Source organism: Lemur catta, chromosome 1 (genome assembly GCF_020740605.2).
Source record: "Lemur catta isolate mLemCat1 chromosome 1, mLemCat1.pri, whole genome shotgun sequence".
Lineage (NCBI taxonomy): Eukaryota > Metazoa > Chordata > Mammalia > Primates > Lemuridae > Lemur > Lemur catta.
Window position 1 is genome coordinate 5,060,143 of NC_059128.1, and position 17,384 is coordinate 5,077,526.

Sequence of the window (17,384 nt, forward strand, 5' to 3'; positions counted from 1 at the left end):
TGACTCTGGCCGCGAAGGAGAAAGTGCCCAGCCCGGCCGGCCATAAGGCTCCTGGCTCCCGGCCTCAGAGGCGCCTATGAAAGGGGGGAGGGGGAGTTGCCAACTGGGACCCGCTCGAGGGAACAGGGGATCCCCTGAAATAGCGAATGTCAGGCACTCCAGACTCGGCTCTCTCATACCCCCGGCCAAGTGGATACCCAAGGTGACCCAGAGGCAAGCCCTCTCCGACCCTGGCGTTTTTGCACACTGCCTCGCCTCCGCCTGGGTTGCCCTCCCGGGAGGCCAGAGGATGCAGCCCGAGGCCCCCTCTCCGAGTCCCGCGCGGCCGGTTGTCCGTCCCTTGCGGGCACACGAGGGATGCGCCCCGATCCGGCGGGCTCCGTCCTGCAGCTTCCTTCCAGTCCTGGAACCTCCCTCGCTCCACAAGCTTCTGCGGCTCCCGCGACTCCGCAAGCCACGGGAAGGTGCGGTCGCCCGAGGGCCTGGCCGCGCCCTACGCCCCGCTTCCGCGTTAAAAAGTTCGCTCCCCTCTGCCCCAAATCCAGCCTCGGGCCCCGCCGGAAGCCCGGGCAGGCTCGGAGCCTCAGAACCCCGCGTGGGGCCAGGAGACCGCAAGTCCCCGAGGCCACCGCCAGGCGGGCGCGCAGGCGAGACGGCCGGGGGCTCCCCAGGGGGCTACTCGCCGCCAGAGGCGATTCACAATTAGTTGAGTCTGAGCCTGCAGACCTTGGGGGTCCCGGCGCCCCCGTCCGTCATCGCGGCAGCGTCCCCCTTACACAGGCGAGGGCGCTGAGGCTCAGCGGCGGAGTCAGGATCCGGACCCGGGTCCGGGGTTGCCGGGCCCAGTCCAGAGCGGGCGCCGCCCCCGCACAGCACGTTCAGGAGGCTGCCTGGCCCGCGCAGGCCGCGGTCGGGTCTCGGGCTCCCGCGAAACCCGCCCGGCCACCCCGCGAGCCGCGCGGCGGCGCCCCCTCTCCCGCCGGGCGGCGCGGGCGGGCGCGGCAAGCACACTCTTTGTTTCGGCCTCCCGCGCCCCGCCCGCCCGCACGTCCGCCCTCCGGCCCGCCTGGCCAATGCGGCGCGGCGGCGGCGCGCAGGGGCCGGGTGTCGCCCGCGCCGCGCCCGCCCATTGGCCGCGCTCTGCGTCCCGGAGCCCGGCCGGCCGGCAGGGCCCACGGGGCGGGGCCCGCGGCCCGAAGTGAGAGACCGCGGGCGGCTAGCGGGCGCACGGCCCGAGGGCGAGCGAGCCGGCCAGCGAGGGACGAGCGCGGGCGAGGAGTCGCGCTCCGAGCCGCCGTCCCCGACCCCGCGCGCGCCCGGGGCTCCGCGCCAGGCGGCGGCGGCCAGGCCGAGCTCAGCACGGCCGGCCGGCTGGGGGTCCCCGACGGCGCCCAGCCCGGCGAGGGGCCGGAGAGAAGGACGAGGAGGGAGGGCGGCCTCGCCGGGGGCCCGGCAATGGCGCTCGACTTCCTGGCTGGATGCGCAGGGGGTAAGGAGGCAGGCGGCTCTGCCCGGGCGCCCGATCTCGGGGGGCCGCGCGAGGCGTCTGGGGTGGGAGCCAGCTCGGCTCGCCCTCAGGCTGCGGTCTGTGAAACGGGAGTAACAACGCTCTGTCCCCTGCGGCTCTCGTGGGCGTAAATCGATTTCAAGCCCAGGGGAGCCTAGCGTACCGGTGCGCGGGGGCAGGTGTCTCCTTATCCCTTCGGACACGCGCGGGCGAGGGGTCTGGAGCCCTGGGGGCAGCACTGGGGCTTGGCGGAGGCAGGGACTGCCCGGAGGATGCCCCGCTGTTCCCTGCGCTCTCCCTACCCAAGGCCAGCGGATGCCGAGATCCTGGGCGCATCCCCTCCCCTCCCCCATCTCCATCCGGAGCCCAAAGGGAGCAGGGTCCCCTCTCCCGGCCACGAATTTGGGGGCTGATTCCACCTCGTCCCCTGCAGCCGTCTGGACGCGGTTGGGGCCATCGGGCGACCTCCTAGCGAGGCTGGCCTTGGTGGGCACTGAACCGCTTTGGCCAGACCCCGGCCGAGTCACGCTTTGACTTGCGGCCCCTCCTTACGGGTCAGTGAGCGGCTGGGGGCGGCCATCCCCCGGGCGCTGGGTGGGCCTGACGGGCCGGGCCAGCCGGTGTGGCCACCTTCGTCCAGGCCGAGCCTCTGCGCAGGGCGCTGGGTGCCCCCGGAGGCCGGGGGGCGGGGTGTGCAGTCCAGGCTCTGCCTGTGACCCGGTGGGGGGCGCTGGGCCAGGCCTTCCCTGTTTGGCCTTTCGTTTCTCTGCTTTGGCTTTGAGGGTTAATTTATTCAACAGGTATTAATCGGGAGCCTGGTTTAGCCGTCAGGACTGTGGGGGAGCAGGCGCGCCTCGCGGGCCAGGGGCTGGCTGGTTAGCCCGCGGTCCGGTCCGGCCCGCGCTGACGTCGGCGCCTTCGCTCCTCGGGCACCTGCCCTTGTTCTCCGCTCTTCCTCTGCTTGGGTTTGGCTCTTAAAGAGCCTCAGCCACGGGCCCGCGGTGGGAGCCCTGGAGGAGAGTGACCGTGACTCGCTGAGCGTTCAAGCCTGTGGAGCCGGGTTGGCTTCCCCCAGACTGGTCGAGGAGGGAGTGTGGCCAGGGAAGTGATGTGATTTAAGAACGTCCCAGCCTGTCGCCCAATCAGATCTCTGGAAGCTGCGGGAGGGGAAGCCCAGAGTTTGTTGCAGATCAGATCCGTGGGTTTCTTCCCACCTCCAGCTCCACCGCGTGGGGGGCCGTCTGCGGGCCAGTGCCCCCTTCCAACCTCTTGGGGAGTGTGGATTCTTTCCCCAGAGGGGCAGGTTTCCTCTAATTGCACCGCAGTCAGTACCTGTCCTGGGAACCCCGGGGTTTGGGGGAAGAATACTCCTAAGGGCAGGCCCGCTTGGAGACCCCGCCCTGTCCCCAGACACGTGGGCAGTCTCTCCTGTGAATTCCAGCTCACCGAGGCACCCCTGCCTGAAACACCCTTCTGCCCATCCTCACGGGCCCACCTGGGAGAGGTCATGTCCATGCCCCCTGCCCCAGGTTTGAGGACCAGGTCTGAGACCAGCACCCTACTGAGCTGTCCAGTGTGCAGGCTTAGGCATAGACCACGCCCCAGGCCCTAGTCCTCCTGCAAGCCCAGACACTTGGTGCCTGCCTACCACACTGCTCTGTAAGGGTAGGCCTGAGCCTCCCAATGCATAAGGATAGAAGTCACCTGGGGGCCGGGTGCAGTGGCTCACGCCTGTAATCCTAGCACTCTGGGAGGCCGACTCAGGAGGATTGCTTGAGCTCAGGAGTTCAAGACCAGCCTGAGCAAAAGCAAGACCCCGTCTCTACTAAAAATAGAAAGAAATTAGCCAAACAACTAAAAATAGAAAAAATTAGCTGGGCATGGTGGCACGTGCCTGTAGTCCCAGCTACCCGGGAGGCTGAGGCAGGAGGATTGCTTGAGCCCAGGAGTCTGAGGTTGCTGTGAGCTAGGCTGACACCACAGCACTCTAGCCCAGGCAAGAGAGTGAGACTCTGTCTCAAAAGAAAAAAAAGAAGTCACCTGGGGACCCACTCCTTGTCTCATGTGACTGAGGAGAAACCTAGACCCAGGGAGGAAGAGGAACTACATGTTCTTCTAACAGGACAGGGGCTGCAGTCCTCTTCCTCCTACCCCAGGCTCCAGGGTGCTGGGGTCCCACCCTTAGGACAGTGACCTTATTGTGTCCGAGGCTCCAGAGCCCTGGCATGGAGTCTGGTCTACTCCCCCCCTTCCAACTTGGCGCCACAGGCTCCTGCTGGTTCCTTCTGGTTTGAGCCTCTCCCAGCCCAGAGGCTTAGGACAGGCTGATGGCAGTGCTAGGTGGCTCTTGATTCAGATTCCTGGGAGGGGGATGCTCCATCCCCCAGATTGGGCTAATGTGGGTCATGTGTTCAACCTTCTCTGGGGGAGGCAGAGCAGGCATTTTGCTTGACAACATCCCTGAGGCTTTGTGGGTAGAAGGGTTGGACTGCTTCCCCCTACTCATGGACCCTGCCGTGGGGCAGACAGAGAAGTTCAGCTGGGGCCTGCCCCTGCGTGGGGAGGACAGATCTGCCATCCTGCTGCCTCTTCCCACCACCTCTGCTGCCAGGTGCCAGGACAGTGGTCCCCTCCAGCCCCAGAGGATCACGGGGTGGGGGTCACCCGTGAGAATCCGGCTTATGTGGGGCAGTGGCTTTGGAGTTGGGAGACAAGGTCTGCTTCTGCCAGTGTGATGTAGGCTTCCGTGTCCTCTCAGGGAGACGGTGAGGCAGGGCTTCCTGGCTCTCAAGGTGGCTGAGGTTAAAAGGAGCCTGGAGGCCCCATGGGGGCAGGCTCTGCAGCCTCCTCTGCCTGTGGATGGGCACCTTCTGGGGGAGGGGGACCAAGCCCCTTGAGGGAGCCCTGAAACAAGTTGGGAGAAGGGGGAGTCTGAGTGCCTGCCCTTGGAGCCTTCGAGTGGGGCCTCCCTGCTGGTCTCCCAACACAGGCGGGTGGGACAAGGGGCTTTCTCCCTCCCCCCTCCCATCAGAGGCTGCTGAGAGCTGCTGCTGCTGGCAGGTCTGGGGCCAGAGGCACGACCCACAGGAAGGAGACCCCAGCTGGGCCTGGCTGCAGGGGGGCATGGAGGGCCGAGAGGGGCCCCCAGCTGGGGGGAGAAAGGAGGCCAGGTGGCACAGCCTGGGCAAATGTTAGGTTTCCAAAACCCAAGAAAATCCAGATACCGTCTAAGAAAAAGGGTTCTAGAACTAGGCATTTAGAAAATTCAAAACATGATGGCTCTCAAAGGGAAGAAACAGAGTGTGTCCCAGAAGACCAGAAACACAGATGGAAATCACAAAGGAGGAGATAGGCTTAGTGGACATCTTCTCATCCACCTGCGGACGTCCGGGGTTCCGGAAGGAGAAGAGGGAGCAGGTCTGGAGATGATGAATAGTTAATAGTGGAAATTTTCCCTGATCAGAGAGGACAGGAGGCTGCAGGGTGAAAGGGCCAGTAGAGTTCCAGGCAGGGTTGCTTTAAAGAAAAGGACAGACCCTTGGCATCTCTTGGTGGGACATTCCTGAAATCCACAGGTAAAATCTCAGAGGCTTCCTGACAGAATACATAAATTATTGACAAGGGAGAAAAACACATTGGTGGCAGATTTCTCATCTGCAGCCCTGGAAGCCAGAAGACTCTGGGGACTGTAGACCTTTGCTGGCCTGGCCCAGGAATCCTATCAGAGCATTGATATTGTTCCCTTACAGTACTAAGAAATGTATTTTGCAGATAAGCAAGAATTCAGAGGATATTTCCCCATGTGTTATATCTAAGGTCACTAATCAGGAAAGCGCCAGGTAAATGGCAGTTGATCAGAGTAGAGACCCCAAATGGGAGGAGAGGGAATATAGCTGTGAACTCTGAGTCTCAGGGTTTATAGGCAAATGTCAGTGGAAGGCGGCAGGAATGGGAGCTTTCCAGGGTGGCTTGGGGCAGAAAGGGGCGTGGAGAGTCCTAGGGGGTGGGTGGCAGGTGCTTACTCTGTTTCTGTGTAGTGCGTGTTAGAAACAAGAAGTAACCCTTTGCTGAACTTACAGATTAACAATCAGAAAGGGGATAAATAGTAATTTGCCCAAACCATCAAAAATGTGGAAAGGAAAAGTAGTAACACAAATCATTCGCATAAAATAAGGTGGTGTAACGTCAGATCCCTCCATTATTTCAGTCTGAGACTGCTTCAGACTGGGTTAGAAAACAAAATCCAGCTATAGTTGTTTGCAAGAAACATCTAAAACAAAATAGTAAGAAAAGGTTCAAAATTAAAAGCTGGACAAAACTATATGGTATTAGAAGTGTTTGTGAAAAATTAAAAAAAAAAAGAAAGAGTTGGGTAAAACTATACCAGCTCCCTGTAACCTGAAAGAAAGCAGGGATTGGCAAAGTTAATTCAAAGTGGGTTGTAAGGTCCAAACATTTAACAGCATAAAGAGGATATTATATAAAGATCAGAAGCATAATTTGTGAAGAAGATGCATAGTAACTCCCACTAACCTTTGGGCATCCACTCATGTGACACCTGAGTCTAGCGGGGAAGGAGAGAGGTGAGTGGTTGCCCACGAGGGCGCCAGGGCCAGAAGGTCTAGGTTTGAATCCCTGCTCCAACTGCTTCCTAGCTGTGTGACATGAACACATTACTTCTCCATGCCTTGCTTTGTTCATCTGTAAAATGGGTTAGTAGTCCTTTACTAGGTATATAAGGGGAAGGGTTAGCATGTATACAAAACTAAGAAGAGTAACCAGCAGGTTGTAATATTACTGTTTGTTATTCAACAAATGTGGGCTGTTTTAATTATACAGAAACAGTATTAGCAACAAAAGGAGAACTTTAACAGATATACTCGTAAAACTCTGGGGGGAGGAGTGTGGGAGTCAGTGTCAGTTATTTGACCTCCCTGAGCCTCAGTTTCTCCTTCTGTGACGTAGGTAACAAGGCTGCCTTACTCACAGTGGTGCTGGCGACATTCACAGACGTGTTTACAGCCTGCTCAGCATGCAGGACTCTGGGAAGTGTTTGTGAGCCATTTTGGAGGAGTAACCTTTGTCCTTTGATGGGGTCTGGATTTTTGTATGGCCTGAACTGAAAACTAACCAAGCATGACTGCAGAGTCACACGGTGTCTCCCTAGGCTTGTGGTGGCTTCTGTGAGGGGACGGGAGTGGAGCAGAGGTGTCACCTAATGCATCAGGACCTGGGGTCATCGTTTCCCAGGGGTGCCATTACCCCATTTAATCTCCAGGCTCCCCTGGGGGAGGGAGATAACCCTTGACAGGTGAAGAGAGTGAGGCTCAGCCGGGAGTGTCTGGGGGCTTGCCTGGCTCCTAAGTGGCAGAGGGAACATTCAAGTCTGAGTGAGGGTCTGACCCCAAAGTCCAACATCCCTAAAGCCTCCTGCTCATACTAGAAGGTGTTTAGAGCAATGGGACATCCCAGGAATAGTGTGTGCAACCTCTCAGGGGACAACTCTTGTGGTCGGCCACCCAGACCAGTCCACTGTAGTTGGCAGCAGTCGAGGGATGGGACACCAGCTTTGAGTAGAACATGCTGGCTTGACCTTGGGATGTCTCTGTCTCTCTCTCTCACACACACCCCCCACTGGACGTGAGGATTACGGGAGCTCGTGGGATGTGCCCGGTGCCCAGGAGGGGCTTGGTCAGTGTCCCTTTCCCCTCCAGCAGCCCCTGCCCAGTCCTCCTCGCCAGAACCCCGTCCTACCCCGGTGCCCTACGCTGCAAGTTTCTGAGGCATTTGGGTCACATGTTCCCCTTTCCTCCTCCAGGTGTGGCAGGTGTGCTTGTGGGACACCCATTTGACACAGTCAAGGTGAGTCTGTCATCACCATTTTCTTCTCAGGCCTTGAGAGGGACCGTCAGCATTAGGGTGGCTGGAGGCCCCTTTCCAGTTACAACCTCAGGATGAAGTTCAAGGTCTTCCCTTGGGTTTTAGAATAAAGGTGGAATAAGAGCTCTCCGGGATGCCCAAGTGGCAGCTGCTTTTCCACCGGGCCACAGTGAACCTTCCTTGCAGGTTTGTCCTGTGTCTTTGGCTGAGCCACGTTGGGTTCATGGCCAAGTCCATTGTCGGGCTTGGCTGGCTGAGCCCAGGGTGCTGAGGAGCACGTTTCCTCCCACCCAGAGTGAGGACACCCACGCTGTTCTGATGCAGAACTTCTCTAACGACTTCTTCAAAGAGAGTTCAGAGAGAAAATACAGAAATACAGAAAAATGCAAGCTTGTCAGTATTTCCCACTAACATGCTCTTCACAGAGTGGTATTATTATTATTGAGAAAGTGAGCAGTTGTGTCCCAAGTGCTAATGTGGACCTGTGAGGTGTCTGTGGCCAGAAACCCAGGGAAGGGCTCTGGAGGGCCGCCCCTACTTGGGACGTCAGGCCCTGGGGCAGGTGCCCAGCCGGCCGGTTCCCCCTGGATGTGCCCCATGTCATGGTAAGTGGGAGTCCCGGGTCCCAGATGCCCCAAAACAGCCACCAAGAAATCCATCTCCTCCAGTTGGAAATTCCCAAATAAGTGTTCGGTTGGGGTTTTATGTTCTTAGACTAGCCATGCCAGGACCCTTCCTTGCCGTTCCTCTGGGACCCGGGGCAAGCTGTAAGTGGAGGGCAAGAGGCCAGACCTGTTTGCTACAAACCCTGAACTTGACACCTTTTCTCGGTGGAGGGAGGGCAGAGCCAAAAGCAAGACATGTCACCCCGAGCTGGGTCTGAGGTAGACTTCCTGTCTCCTCTTTTTTCAGTGAGCCCAGGTGTTTGTTGGCGGAGAAAATAACTTGTTATTTGGGGGCTGGCAGCCCCTCTGCCAGCTGGTTTGACACATGACCTTGAGCTAGTCACTCTACCTCTGGGCTCACATGTTCTCATCTGCAAAATGAGGGGTTGGGGAGATTGTCAAGACCCCTCCTGGTGCCGGGTGTGCGACAGTGTAGTTTGTGTTGGATGAAACGCTAGCTCAGCAGGCAGGTCTGGGGAGGAGGCTGAAGGGCCAGGCTTTCCTGGCAGACGGCGGCCCCTGAGTTCCCTGCGCGGGCTCGCCAAGAGTGAGGCCCTGGCAGAGCCTGTGCGTGCAGCCTGCCCGCCATGCCCCCACTCCGCCCAGCCAGGCCGCCCGTGACACCTACGCAGGCCATCTACCCGCAGGCCGGAGCAGCCCAGGACAGCCTGGCGGTGTCCACGTTACGCTGTGTTTACATCTTGTGGTCTCGTGCTGTGAATGCCTCTCACAGCTGGGTCCAGCCAAGAAGCGCCTGGGATTCACTTCCTGTGCCCAGCTGCCCTGCCCGGAGCCTGGGCTTCTCTGAGCTACGCATCCCGGGGCCTGGCCGGACCTCCCTCCGGCTCCCGCCGGTCCTCATCCAGTCCCTGTCAGGCCGGGGAGCACCTGTGCGCTTTCGTCCCGGTGGCTCCGCGACCAACTCAGCTGCTGAGCACTTGGCCAGCACCTTTGGGAACACCTGGGTGCCAGACCCCTCCCCACCTCACCGGGTTTCCATCTCCCAGATCCTACTTCCCTGGCACCTGCAGGGTGGTCTTTGAAAAGATCCATCTGTGACTTTGTGACTTTTTTTTTTTTTTTTGCCACTGTGGCCCACCGCCAGCATCACGTCTGGGCAAACCTGCCTTAAAAAGCTGAGCTTTTTAATACGAAAGGGGAGAAAACCTGCCCCGGTTACCACCTCCTTGCCCCGCCAGTCCCACCCACTCGCGGGCTCCCTGTCGGCGGGCAGTGTGGTAACGAGTGCCTTCCCCTGGCCCCATGCAGCGCCATGTCACCGATGGCCTAACCGCTCCACTGTCTTCCATTACCGAAGTTAAACATTCTCATTAAAAGACAATTGGCTCAGGCCGGGCGCGGTGGCTCACGCCTGTAATCCTAGCACTCTGGGAGGCCGAGGCGGGAGGATCACTTAAGGTCGGGAGTTCGAGACCAGCCTGAGCAAGAGCGAGACCCTGTCTCTACTAAAAATAGAAAGAAATGGTCTGGAAAGCTAAAAATATATATAGAAAAAGATTAGCCGGGCATGGTGGCGCATGCCTGTAGTCCCAGCTACTCAGAGGCTGAGGCAGGAGGATTGCTTGAGCCCAGGAGTTTGAGGTTGCTGTGAGCTAGGCTGACGCCACGGCACTCTTGCCCGGGCGACAGAGCAAGACTCTGTCTCAAAAAAAAAAAAGACAATTGGGAAATGTGGGGGAGGGGAGCCAATTCTTCCCTCCCCGAGACAAGTCAGTGTTTACATTTTGCACATTGCCCTCAGAATCCACCCTGCCATGTGATATTTTTAAAATATGTTGTAATCATCAGGTGCATACACATTTTTTTGTTGGCTCTCTATTACAAAAGTGTAGGTTGTAAAAAATTTTTAACCATAATAGAAATATAAAAGAAAAGAGCCAGTTCTTCATAGATCCTTTCCCCCACGTTGCAGATGACTTCTGCTGCAAAACAGAAATGTGCACAGACCACCCACTATGTTGTTTGCTGTTGGCATAAGTGGGATTGATTTACTTTTTGTTGTTGTTTCTTTATTTGTTTTGAGACAGAGTCTCACTCTGTCACCCTGGGTAGAGTGCAGTGGAGTCATCACAGCTCACTGCAAACTCCAACTCCTGGACTCAAGCCATCCTCCTGCCTCAGCTTCCCTAGTGACTACAGGCATGTGCCACTATGCCTGGTTCTGCTATGGTTGTTTTTTTATTTGGTTTTAGTTGACGTTTAACACATGTAGAAAAGCGCAGACAGACATCCTAGGCGTAAAGTCTGCAAATCAGCAGAAGCTGCCACCCACGAGAAGCAGCCCATGGCCAGCCCTGGAAGCCCCCGCCCTCCTAGCAACTCCTCCCTCTCCTTCTCCCAAGGCTTCCACCATCCAGGCTTCTAACACCATGGGCTCCTTGTGCTTGGCTTGAACTTAATATAATTGGAGCTGTACCCTGGAACACACAGGGGGACACCCGAGTCTATGTCAGTCTGCGCTGTCCTGCTTCACTGGACACTACAGTCAGGGACAAGTTGCTTTCATCTGGGAGGGTGAGCTATCATCTTGACGATAACGAAGCGGTGGCCCGCCATCTCAGGGCAGGGGACGGGCAGGGTGGGAGGGGCTGGCCTCGGGGGCTCCACACCTAGATGTGATGTTGAAATTTTGTGTTGATTTAACCGCCTTTACTTTCTGAGCTAGGGGCTGTCTCCATCCATAGCAAAAGTGTAACTTTGTTGTAGATGAGCGTAAGCCTCACCCCGAAGAGCGCTAGTAAGTACAGACCAGGGAACCTCTTCTCCTCCTGTCCTCGCTGAACCAGACCCCTCCCCCCAACCCCCAGTGTTCCCTCTGTGACTGGCAGGGGACAGGGAGGGTGTGAGGCGAGCATGGGCCCAGCACAAGTCCCGGGATGGGGGCTTCGGTGGGGCTGGTCGAGAACAATCAGACCCCTCTGGACCGGGGGTCTCCATGTGGGGGTCCCCCAGCCCCGTGGGGAGCTGGAAGCCTCCTGGGCTTATGAGCAAATGACCACTCTCCCAGGGGTGGGTCCATTTCCATCAGTCCTCAAAGGAGATCCTGTCACCCCAAAATATTAAGAACCTCAGCTCTAGGTACCATAAGACTTGGGCCATTGGGCCACAGTTCATCCCCCAGACTTGGTCCCCCAGAGTCCCAGAAAGCCAGGGCTTGTCACAGACCCAGGGTTAAAAACGCAGTGGAGAGAGGCCTCTGCCCACTTTGGTGGCAGGACCCGGGCATTCAACAGTGTCTGGGACCTGCAAAGACAAAGACACTGCCCAGGTGGCATCGAAAATCTGACCCAAGGCAGGGACAGCTCTCCCTCACATTGTTCTGCTAACACAGCCCTCTTAGTGCCAGTGTCGGGGGCTGCAGGAGGAACAGAAATGTCCCGCCAGAGACCCCAGAACATTGAAGGGAAAGTAAAAACCCTCACAGCACAAAAACTTCACCTGAGCCAGAGCTCATGTTGTTACATGTTGTTAAAGTTCAACAAGTGCTTTTGCTTTTCTCTTCTGAAAAGCCACCCCCTGCCCTGTAAGTGCCGTCAGAGAGCCAGTTCTGTGGGTGAATCGCTGCAGGGTACGCCTGCTGCCCGCTGCTCCTCACAGCAGTGGCTACCAGCTGCTGAGGTCCTCAGGTGCAGAGACGGTATCTTTTTGGTAACAAAACATTTTTCGTAAGTGCATTCACCAATAGAAGATCCACCTATTCTGGTGGAGAGAACTGGAAAAGGTTCCAGAATTTGGGCTGAAGCTGGCTGTTCCCCTGCGAGGCCTCTCGCCTGCCAGAACCCCACCCTGCCCTACCCCACCCACACAGCAGCTCAGGTCCCTGGAGAGGCTGCGCTGCAAAACTCCTCTGAGCCTCAATCTTTCCCTCTTGGAAATGGGGGCAACGTACCCATCAGGGCAGGTTATTCCGATGCGAGAGGCTATTCCGAGATAGTGCGGGGGGAGCCCTCCCCGCTCCCCTGCTGCCAGGCACAGGGGTGCTCGCTTGTGGCCCTGGCTGTGATCATGAGCTTCCCTGAGTCAGATCTGGAGGGCCAGCTCCTGAGATGGTAACATGGCCTACTTTACTGCCACCCCCATCACATGGATTCCGAGTTCAGGAAGTACCCCCCCTGCTCCGCCAAGAGCAGAGATAAGCTCTCGGGCAACAAAGGGCTCTTTGACATGTTAAGAAGTTCTGGGCCACTGGGCTCAGAGGCAGTTGGGCCTGACCAGTGTCCCAGGCCCCAGAGCTGTGACATGGTCCCCAAGGAGGCTGTCAGCTCTTCTCTATTAAGTCATTACCACTGTTCTCCCAAAAGGCTACAGGCACAAACCAGGCCATAGTTCTGTTGCCTCAATGCCAGCCCCTGACAGTTACATGGTGGACATTAGGTTGGGAGCTCCTCTGGCATCAGCTCTGGTTTGGGACATTAGTCACTCAGCAGGATGACAAGTGTCACTTGGATGATGGGTTGGTCTCAGGAGGTAGTTCATGCCCCACTCTGGGTACATGGTGCAGCCACAGTGAAAACAAGAGGCTGAACCTTGACTTGTCTGAGACCTTGGGGACCCCCTGCCCTTCTGCAGCTGGCCGTCCCTGTAGCTGTCTGCCCACTACACCCCTCCCTGAGGAGGCATGGGTGGCTGGCGCTGCCACATCCTGGAATTCCGAACGCCACAGAAAGCTACTTGGGTCCCTGCCCCACGCAGCCGTGGGCCTCCTCCCGAGACCTCGGGCAGGTCTGAGCGCCGGGCCAGGGGAGCTGGGTGCTCTGGCCTGCCCACCCCTCATGGGCCCTCTCCCTGCAGGTGCGGCTCCAGGTCCAGAGCGCGGGAAAGCCCCAGTACCGAGGCACCCTGCACTGCTTCCGGTCCATCGTCAAGCAGGAGAGCGTGAGTGGCCTGGGTGGGTGGGGTGGAAGGGTGGGAACCGGCCCCAGCTGCCACCCTCTCCAGGCCAGAGAGCAGGAAAAGAAGGTGTCAGAAGGGTGACCAGGCGAATTAGGACTGGGTTGTGATGAAATTCTGCTTGGTCCTCAGGAGCACCCCGGGTGGGCGGGGGCTGCCCCACCCGCATGGAGGGCCGAGGCGGTGGCTGGGCACCCCGCGGCCCTGACGCACCTCTGTCCCTGCAGGTGCTGGGCCTGTACAAGGGCCTGGGCTCGCCCCTCATGGGGCTCACCTTCATCAACGCGCTCGTGTTCGGCGTGCAGGGCAACACCTTGCGGGCGCTGGGCCGCGACTCTCCGCTCAACCAGTTCCTGGCGGGCGCGGCGGCCGGCGCCATCCAGTGCGTCATCTGCTGCCCGATGGAGCTGGCCAAGACGCGCCTGCAGCTGCAGGACGCGGGCGCGGCGCGCGCCTACAGGGGCTCGCTGCACTGCCTGGCGCAGACCTACCGGCGCGAGGGCCTGCGCGGCGTCAACCGGGGCATGGTGGCCACGCTGCTCCGCGAGACGCCCAGCTTCGGCGTCTACTTCCTGGCCTACGACGTGCTGACGCGCGCGCTGGGCTGCGAGCCGGGCGACCGCCTGCTGGTGCCCAAACTGCTGCTGGCGGGCGGCACGGCGGGCATCGCGTCCTGGCTCTCCACCTACCCCGTGGACGTGGTCAAGTCGCGGCTGCAGGCCGACGGGCTGCGGGGCGCCCCGCGCTACCGCGGCATCCTCGACTGCGTGCGCCAGAGCTACCAGGCCGAGGGCTGGCGCGTCTTCACGCGGGGGCTGGCGTCCACGCTGCTGCGCGCCTTCCCGGTCAACGCCGCCACCTTCGCCACCGTCACCGTGGTGCTCACCTATGTGCGGGGCGAGGAGGCCCGGCCGGAGGGCGAGGCTGTGCCCGCTGCCCCGGCTGCCGCTGCGGGGCCCCCCCTGGCCCAGCCCTCCAGCCTGTGACGCCCGTCCCCCGCCCTGCTTCCCCGGCGCCGCTTTCCAGAAACCCGGCAATGGCGTGAATTGGCCCCTTAACCGATTGCCCGGCTCAGGTGCCGTGGGCTGTGGATTCTAGGAGACCTCGGTTGAATTTCGCTCATCAGCTGGGTGCCCTTGGCGACGAACTTCACTCTGCTGGCCTCAGTGTTCTCATCTGTGAAATGGGGACTCTCCTACCCACATTGTATAGACAGGAAGTTCAGAGACGATTCCCATGCCTGGCTGAGTCATGGCTCTGTGCCTGGAAACGTTACTGGGGATACCTCCGCCCCACCCTGGCATCCCGGCCACCCCCTCTGTGCTCCTGTCCTGCAGGCTGGTTCCCAGGGGTCTCTGATGAGCCACCAGTGGCTGCCCAGGGACTCGCTAACTCCCCAAACCCTCCTCCTGGCTGAGCTCCAGGGAGACTTCTTGGCCACCTCCCTGATCTCTGTTAGGGACAGCGGGCAGCTGGGAGTGCCTCCTGGTGTCACGGGACTGGATGCTCTGCCAGTGCACCCTGGCTTCCCCATAAGGCACTGCTACATACGGCGTGGCCGGCTGCTGCCCCTCCCACTGGAAGGAGGGTAGATCCGGAAGCCATGGGGTCTGCTGGAGGCTCCACGTCAGCTGGGGACCTGGGAGGGCAGCGTGCACAGGCCAAAGCGGGGTGCTCCTCGCAGTTAAATTGTGATACAGCTGTGGCAAGGAGACATCCTTTCACCTTCTGGCCTCAGGCTGCCACCTGTAAAATGGTTGGGACATGGGCCAGCTAGTGGATGCCTGGGTCCCTGGCCCACCACCACCAGCCAGAGTCCCCAGGGTGTGCAGGGGTTCCACAGAGGGCAGCATGGATCCCCCTGCCCCGGCTCCCACAGCTCAGGCCACAAAGAAGCCAAAGGTCAGTTGGTCCACTCCCCAGCACAGTGCCGGGGTCCCTGTGAGGGCACAGACGGCCTAGTGGTGGGCACAGGGACGGCCAGTTGTGCCTGCTTGGGCAGGAGAGGGTCCCCAGGCTTGGCTCCCAGGAGGCAGGCCGCCCTCAGTGAGGACGAGCTCTGTATAGCGTGATGTTACTGTACAGAAACCTCTGAGGGAATAAAATATTCTTTGGTTTTTTTTTAAGCGGTGAGGCTTCCTTTGTGCATTGTGGAGGAAGGGGCCTCACTCCCCGCCCTCACCCCGGGCTCAGAGGGGCTGGCTCGGTGGTCTGTGTGCCCTCGGATCCTGCGGCTTAGCCATGAAACCTGGGGCAGGTTATGGATACATCTGAGCGCCTCAGTTTCCTCATCTGCAAGGTGAGCTAAGGAAGGCCTCAGGGTGAAAATGTCAAGCCTGTAAATATGCCCAGCCATCCAGCAAGCGGCCCCATCCCAGCAATGGGAGGCCTGCGGTGACGGGGACAGGGCGAGGAGGGCCCTGAAGCAGCCTCCTGCCCGAGGGAGGTCTGAGTGGAGCCTCCGTCTCAGCCGCCTGGACCTCACCCAGCCTAAGAGGTCCAAGAGCGCTTCCTGGAGGAGGCCTTCCTGGAGGTTTAACAAAGGCAGGGGGGCCTCACTGCCCACCCCACTGAGTTTCGCTCTGCCTTTGGAGTCAGCCCTGGGCACCCAGCACCCCCGCAGCGACCAGCCAGGGAGGCTCTTTCCTTCCCAACCACTGAGCCAAAAAACTCTGCCCGATGACCAGGGAGGGGACCCCAGCGTCCCCCAGGAGGGCCCCAGCTCCCTGGGCCAGTGCACCACGTTTAATCACAAGTGCCAGACTATGACGTCGAGTTCATCCAGTGTCCAAGGGCAGGAGACCACGAAGGGGCTGGCTGGTGACCCCTGGGGTCCCCTTGGCCTCTTTCTCCCCTGAAAGAAACCAGCGAACACTCTGGGAGTGGGGGACATACCCTGGCCTCAACCTGCACCTCTACTCCTAGCTGGGTGGCCTTGGCCAGACCCCTCATCTCTCTGAGCCTGGGTGGCTGCATCTCTAAATGACAGCGTGGGTGGGGCTTATGGCCACGACATCTTCAACGTCCCATCACCCTCCATCTCCCACACCTGCGCTCTCTGGAAAGGCCCCAACATGATCCTGGGAACCAATTTAAGCAAAGTATTTATCGAGACTTGCTCACTTCAAGGCGGCTCCGACCCCTGCTGCTGCCTGCCCCCGCCCCGGGCTCAGTCCTAGTGGGACCATAAACAGACAAGCTCTCCAGAAGTGAGGAGTGCTGCCGCTGGCCCCCTGCCGCTTCTCCATGCAGTGACCTCATAGCGGTAGCTCGGAACTGGCCACAGCGGGGCAAACCCTGGAGAAATCGGCAAATGCTACAAGTGGGTCCCCCACCCCCATCCTCAGAGCTGATCATTAAACATGACCAACACATCTGGGAGGCAGGGAGCAGAGGGTTCTTTAAACAAGTTTATTTTCCATTTCATTTTCTCCCTAATTTGAATTAATTTTTTTTGGAATAACTAATATATGAAAGTGGTAAAAATAAGAATCCAAATAGAACTCAGGCTGTGCAGGGAAGAGGAAACCTGCCCACCTGCCTCCGGAGCCGGCCGCCCTCCCTGGAGTCAAGGACTGGCTCAGCACCTCCTGGGCACGCCCAGCACTGGGGACGCCCCGCAGAGCATGGCCCTGGGGGTGACTCACCTTCCCTTTCTTCACTGGACAGTTATCTTGGAGGTTGCATTATTAATAGTTTCCTAGGACTGCTGTAACAGAATACCACGAATGGTGTGGCTAAAACAACAGAAATTTATTCCCTTGAAGTCCTGGAGGCCCGAAGTCCAGGCGCAGGCAGCTTGGTTCCTTCTGGGGGCTCTTGAGGGATAAACCGTGCTTTGCATCTTCCAAGCTCCTGGTGGTAGCTGCCCCTCGGTGTATGACAGATCACTCCAGTCGCTGCCTCCGTCTTTGCCCGACCTTCTCCCTGAGGTCTGTCCCTATGTCCTCTCTTTTTATGAGGACACCAGTCCTATTGGATTAAGGGCCCCTACTCCAGTATGACTTCATCTTAATTAAAAACATCTACAAAGACCCAGATTCCAAATAAGGTCAAATTCACAGCAGCCTGGGGTTAGGACTTCCACATATCTTTTGGGGGAACATAATTCGACCCACAACAGGGATTTTTTTCTTTCCTTTCTTTTTTCTTTTTTTTTTTGAGACAGAGTTTTACTCTGTCGGCCTGGCTAGAGTGTGGTGGCGTCATGATAGCTCACTGCAATCTCCAAGTTCTGGGCTCAAGCCATGCTCCAGCCTCAGCCTCCCGAGTAGCCGGGACTATAAACGTGTGCCACCATGCTCGGCTAATATTTGTATTTTTGGTAAAGACGAGGTCTCACACTTCTTGCTCAGGCCGGTCTCGAACTCCCGAGCTCAAGCAATCCTCCTGCCTTGGCCTCCCAGAGTGCTAGGATCACA

At 58.7% G+C, this 17,384-nt stretch overlaps 1 protein-coding gene across 1 annotated transcript; it reads left to right on the forward strand.

The window, feature by feature from the left end:
• Positions 1–1,235: 1,235 nt before the first annotated feature.
• Positions 1,236–15,089, forward strand: SLC25A29 (solute carrier family 25 member 29). The gene is made up of 4 exons (XM_045560674.1): positions 1,236–1,489; positions 7,326–7,369; positions 12,865–12,948; positions 13,191–15,089. The coding sequence occupies exons 1-4, from the start codon at positions 1,456–1,458 to the stop codon at positions 13,947–13,949; spliced, it is 921 nt and encodes a 306-aa protein (XP_045416630.1). The 5' UTR covers positions 1,236–1,455; the 3' UTR covers positions 13,950–15,089.
• Positions 15,090–17,384: the final 2,295 nt, after the last annotated feature.

What these genes read in the sequence shown, in the direction of transcription:
- SLC25A29 (XM_045560674.1), top strand. Translation starts at nt 1,456, where the DNA reads ATGGCGCTCGACTTCCTGGCTGGATGCGCAGGGG. An exon ending in CCTGGCTGGATGCGCAGGGG is followed by an intron (nt 1,490 to 7,325) that starts GTAAGGAGGCAG and finishes TTCCTCCTCCAG; the next exon opens with GTGTGGCAGGTGTGCTTGTG. An exon ending in ACCCATTTGACACAGTCAAG is followed by an intron (nt 7,370 to 12,864) that starts GTGAGTCTGTCA and finishes CTCTCCCTGCAG; the next exon opens with GTGCGGCTCCAGGTCCAGAG.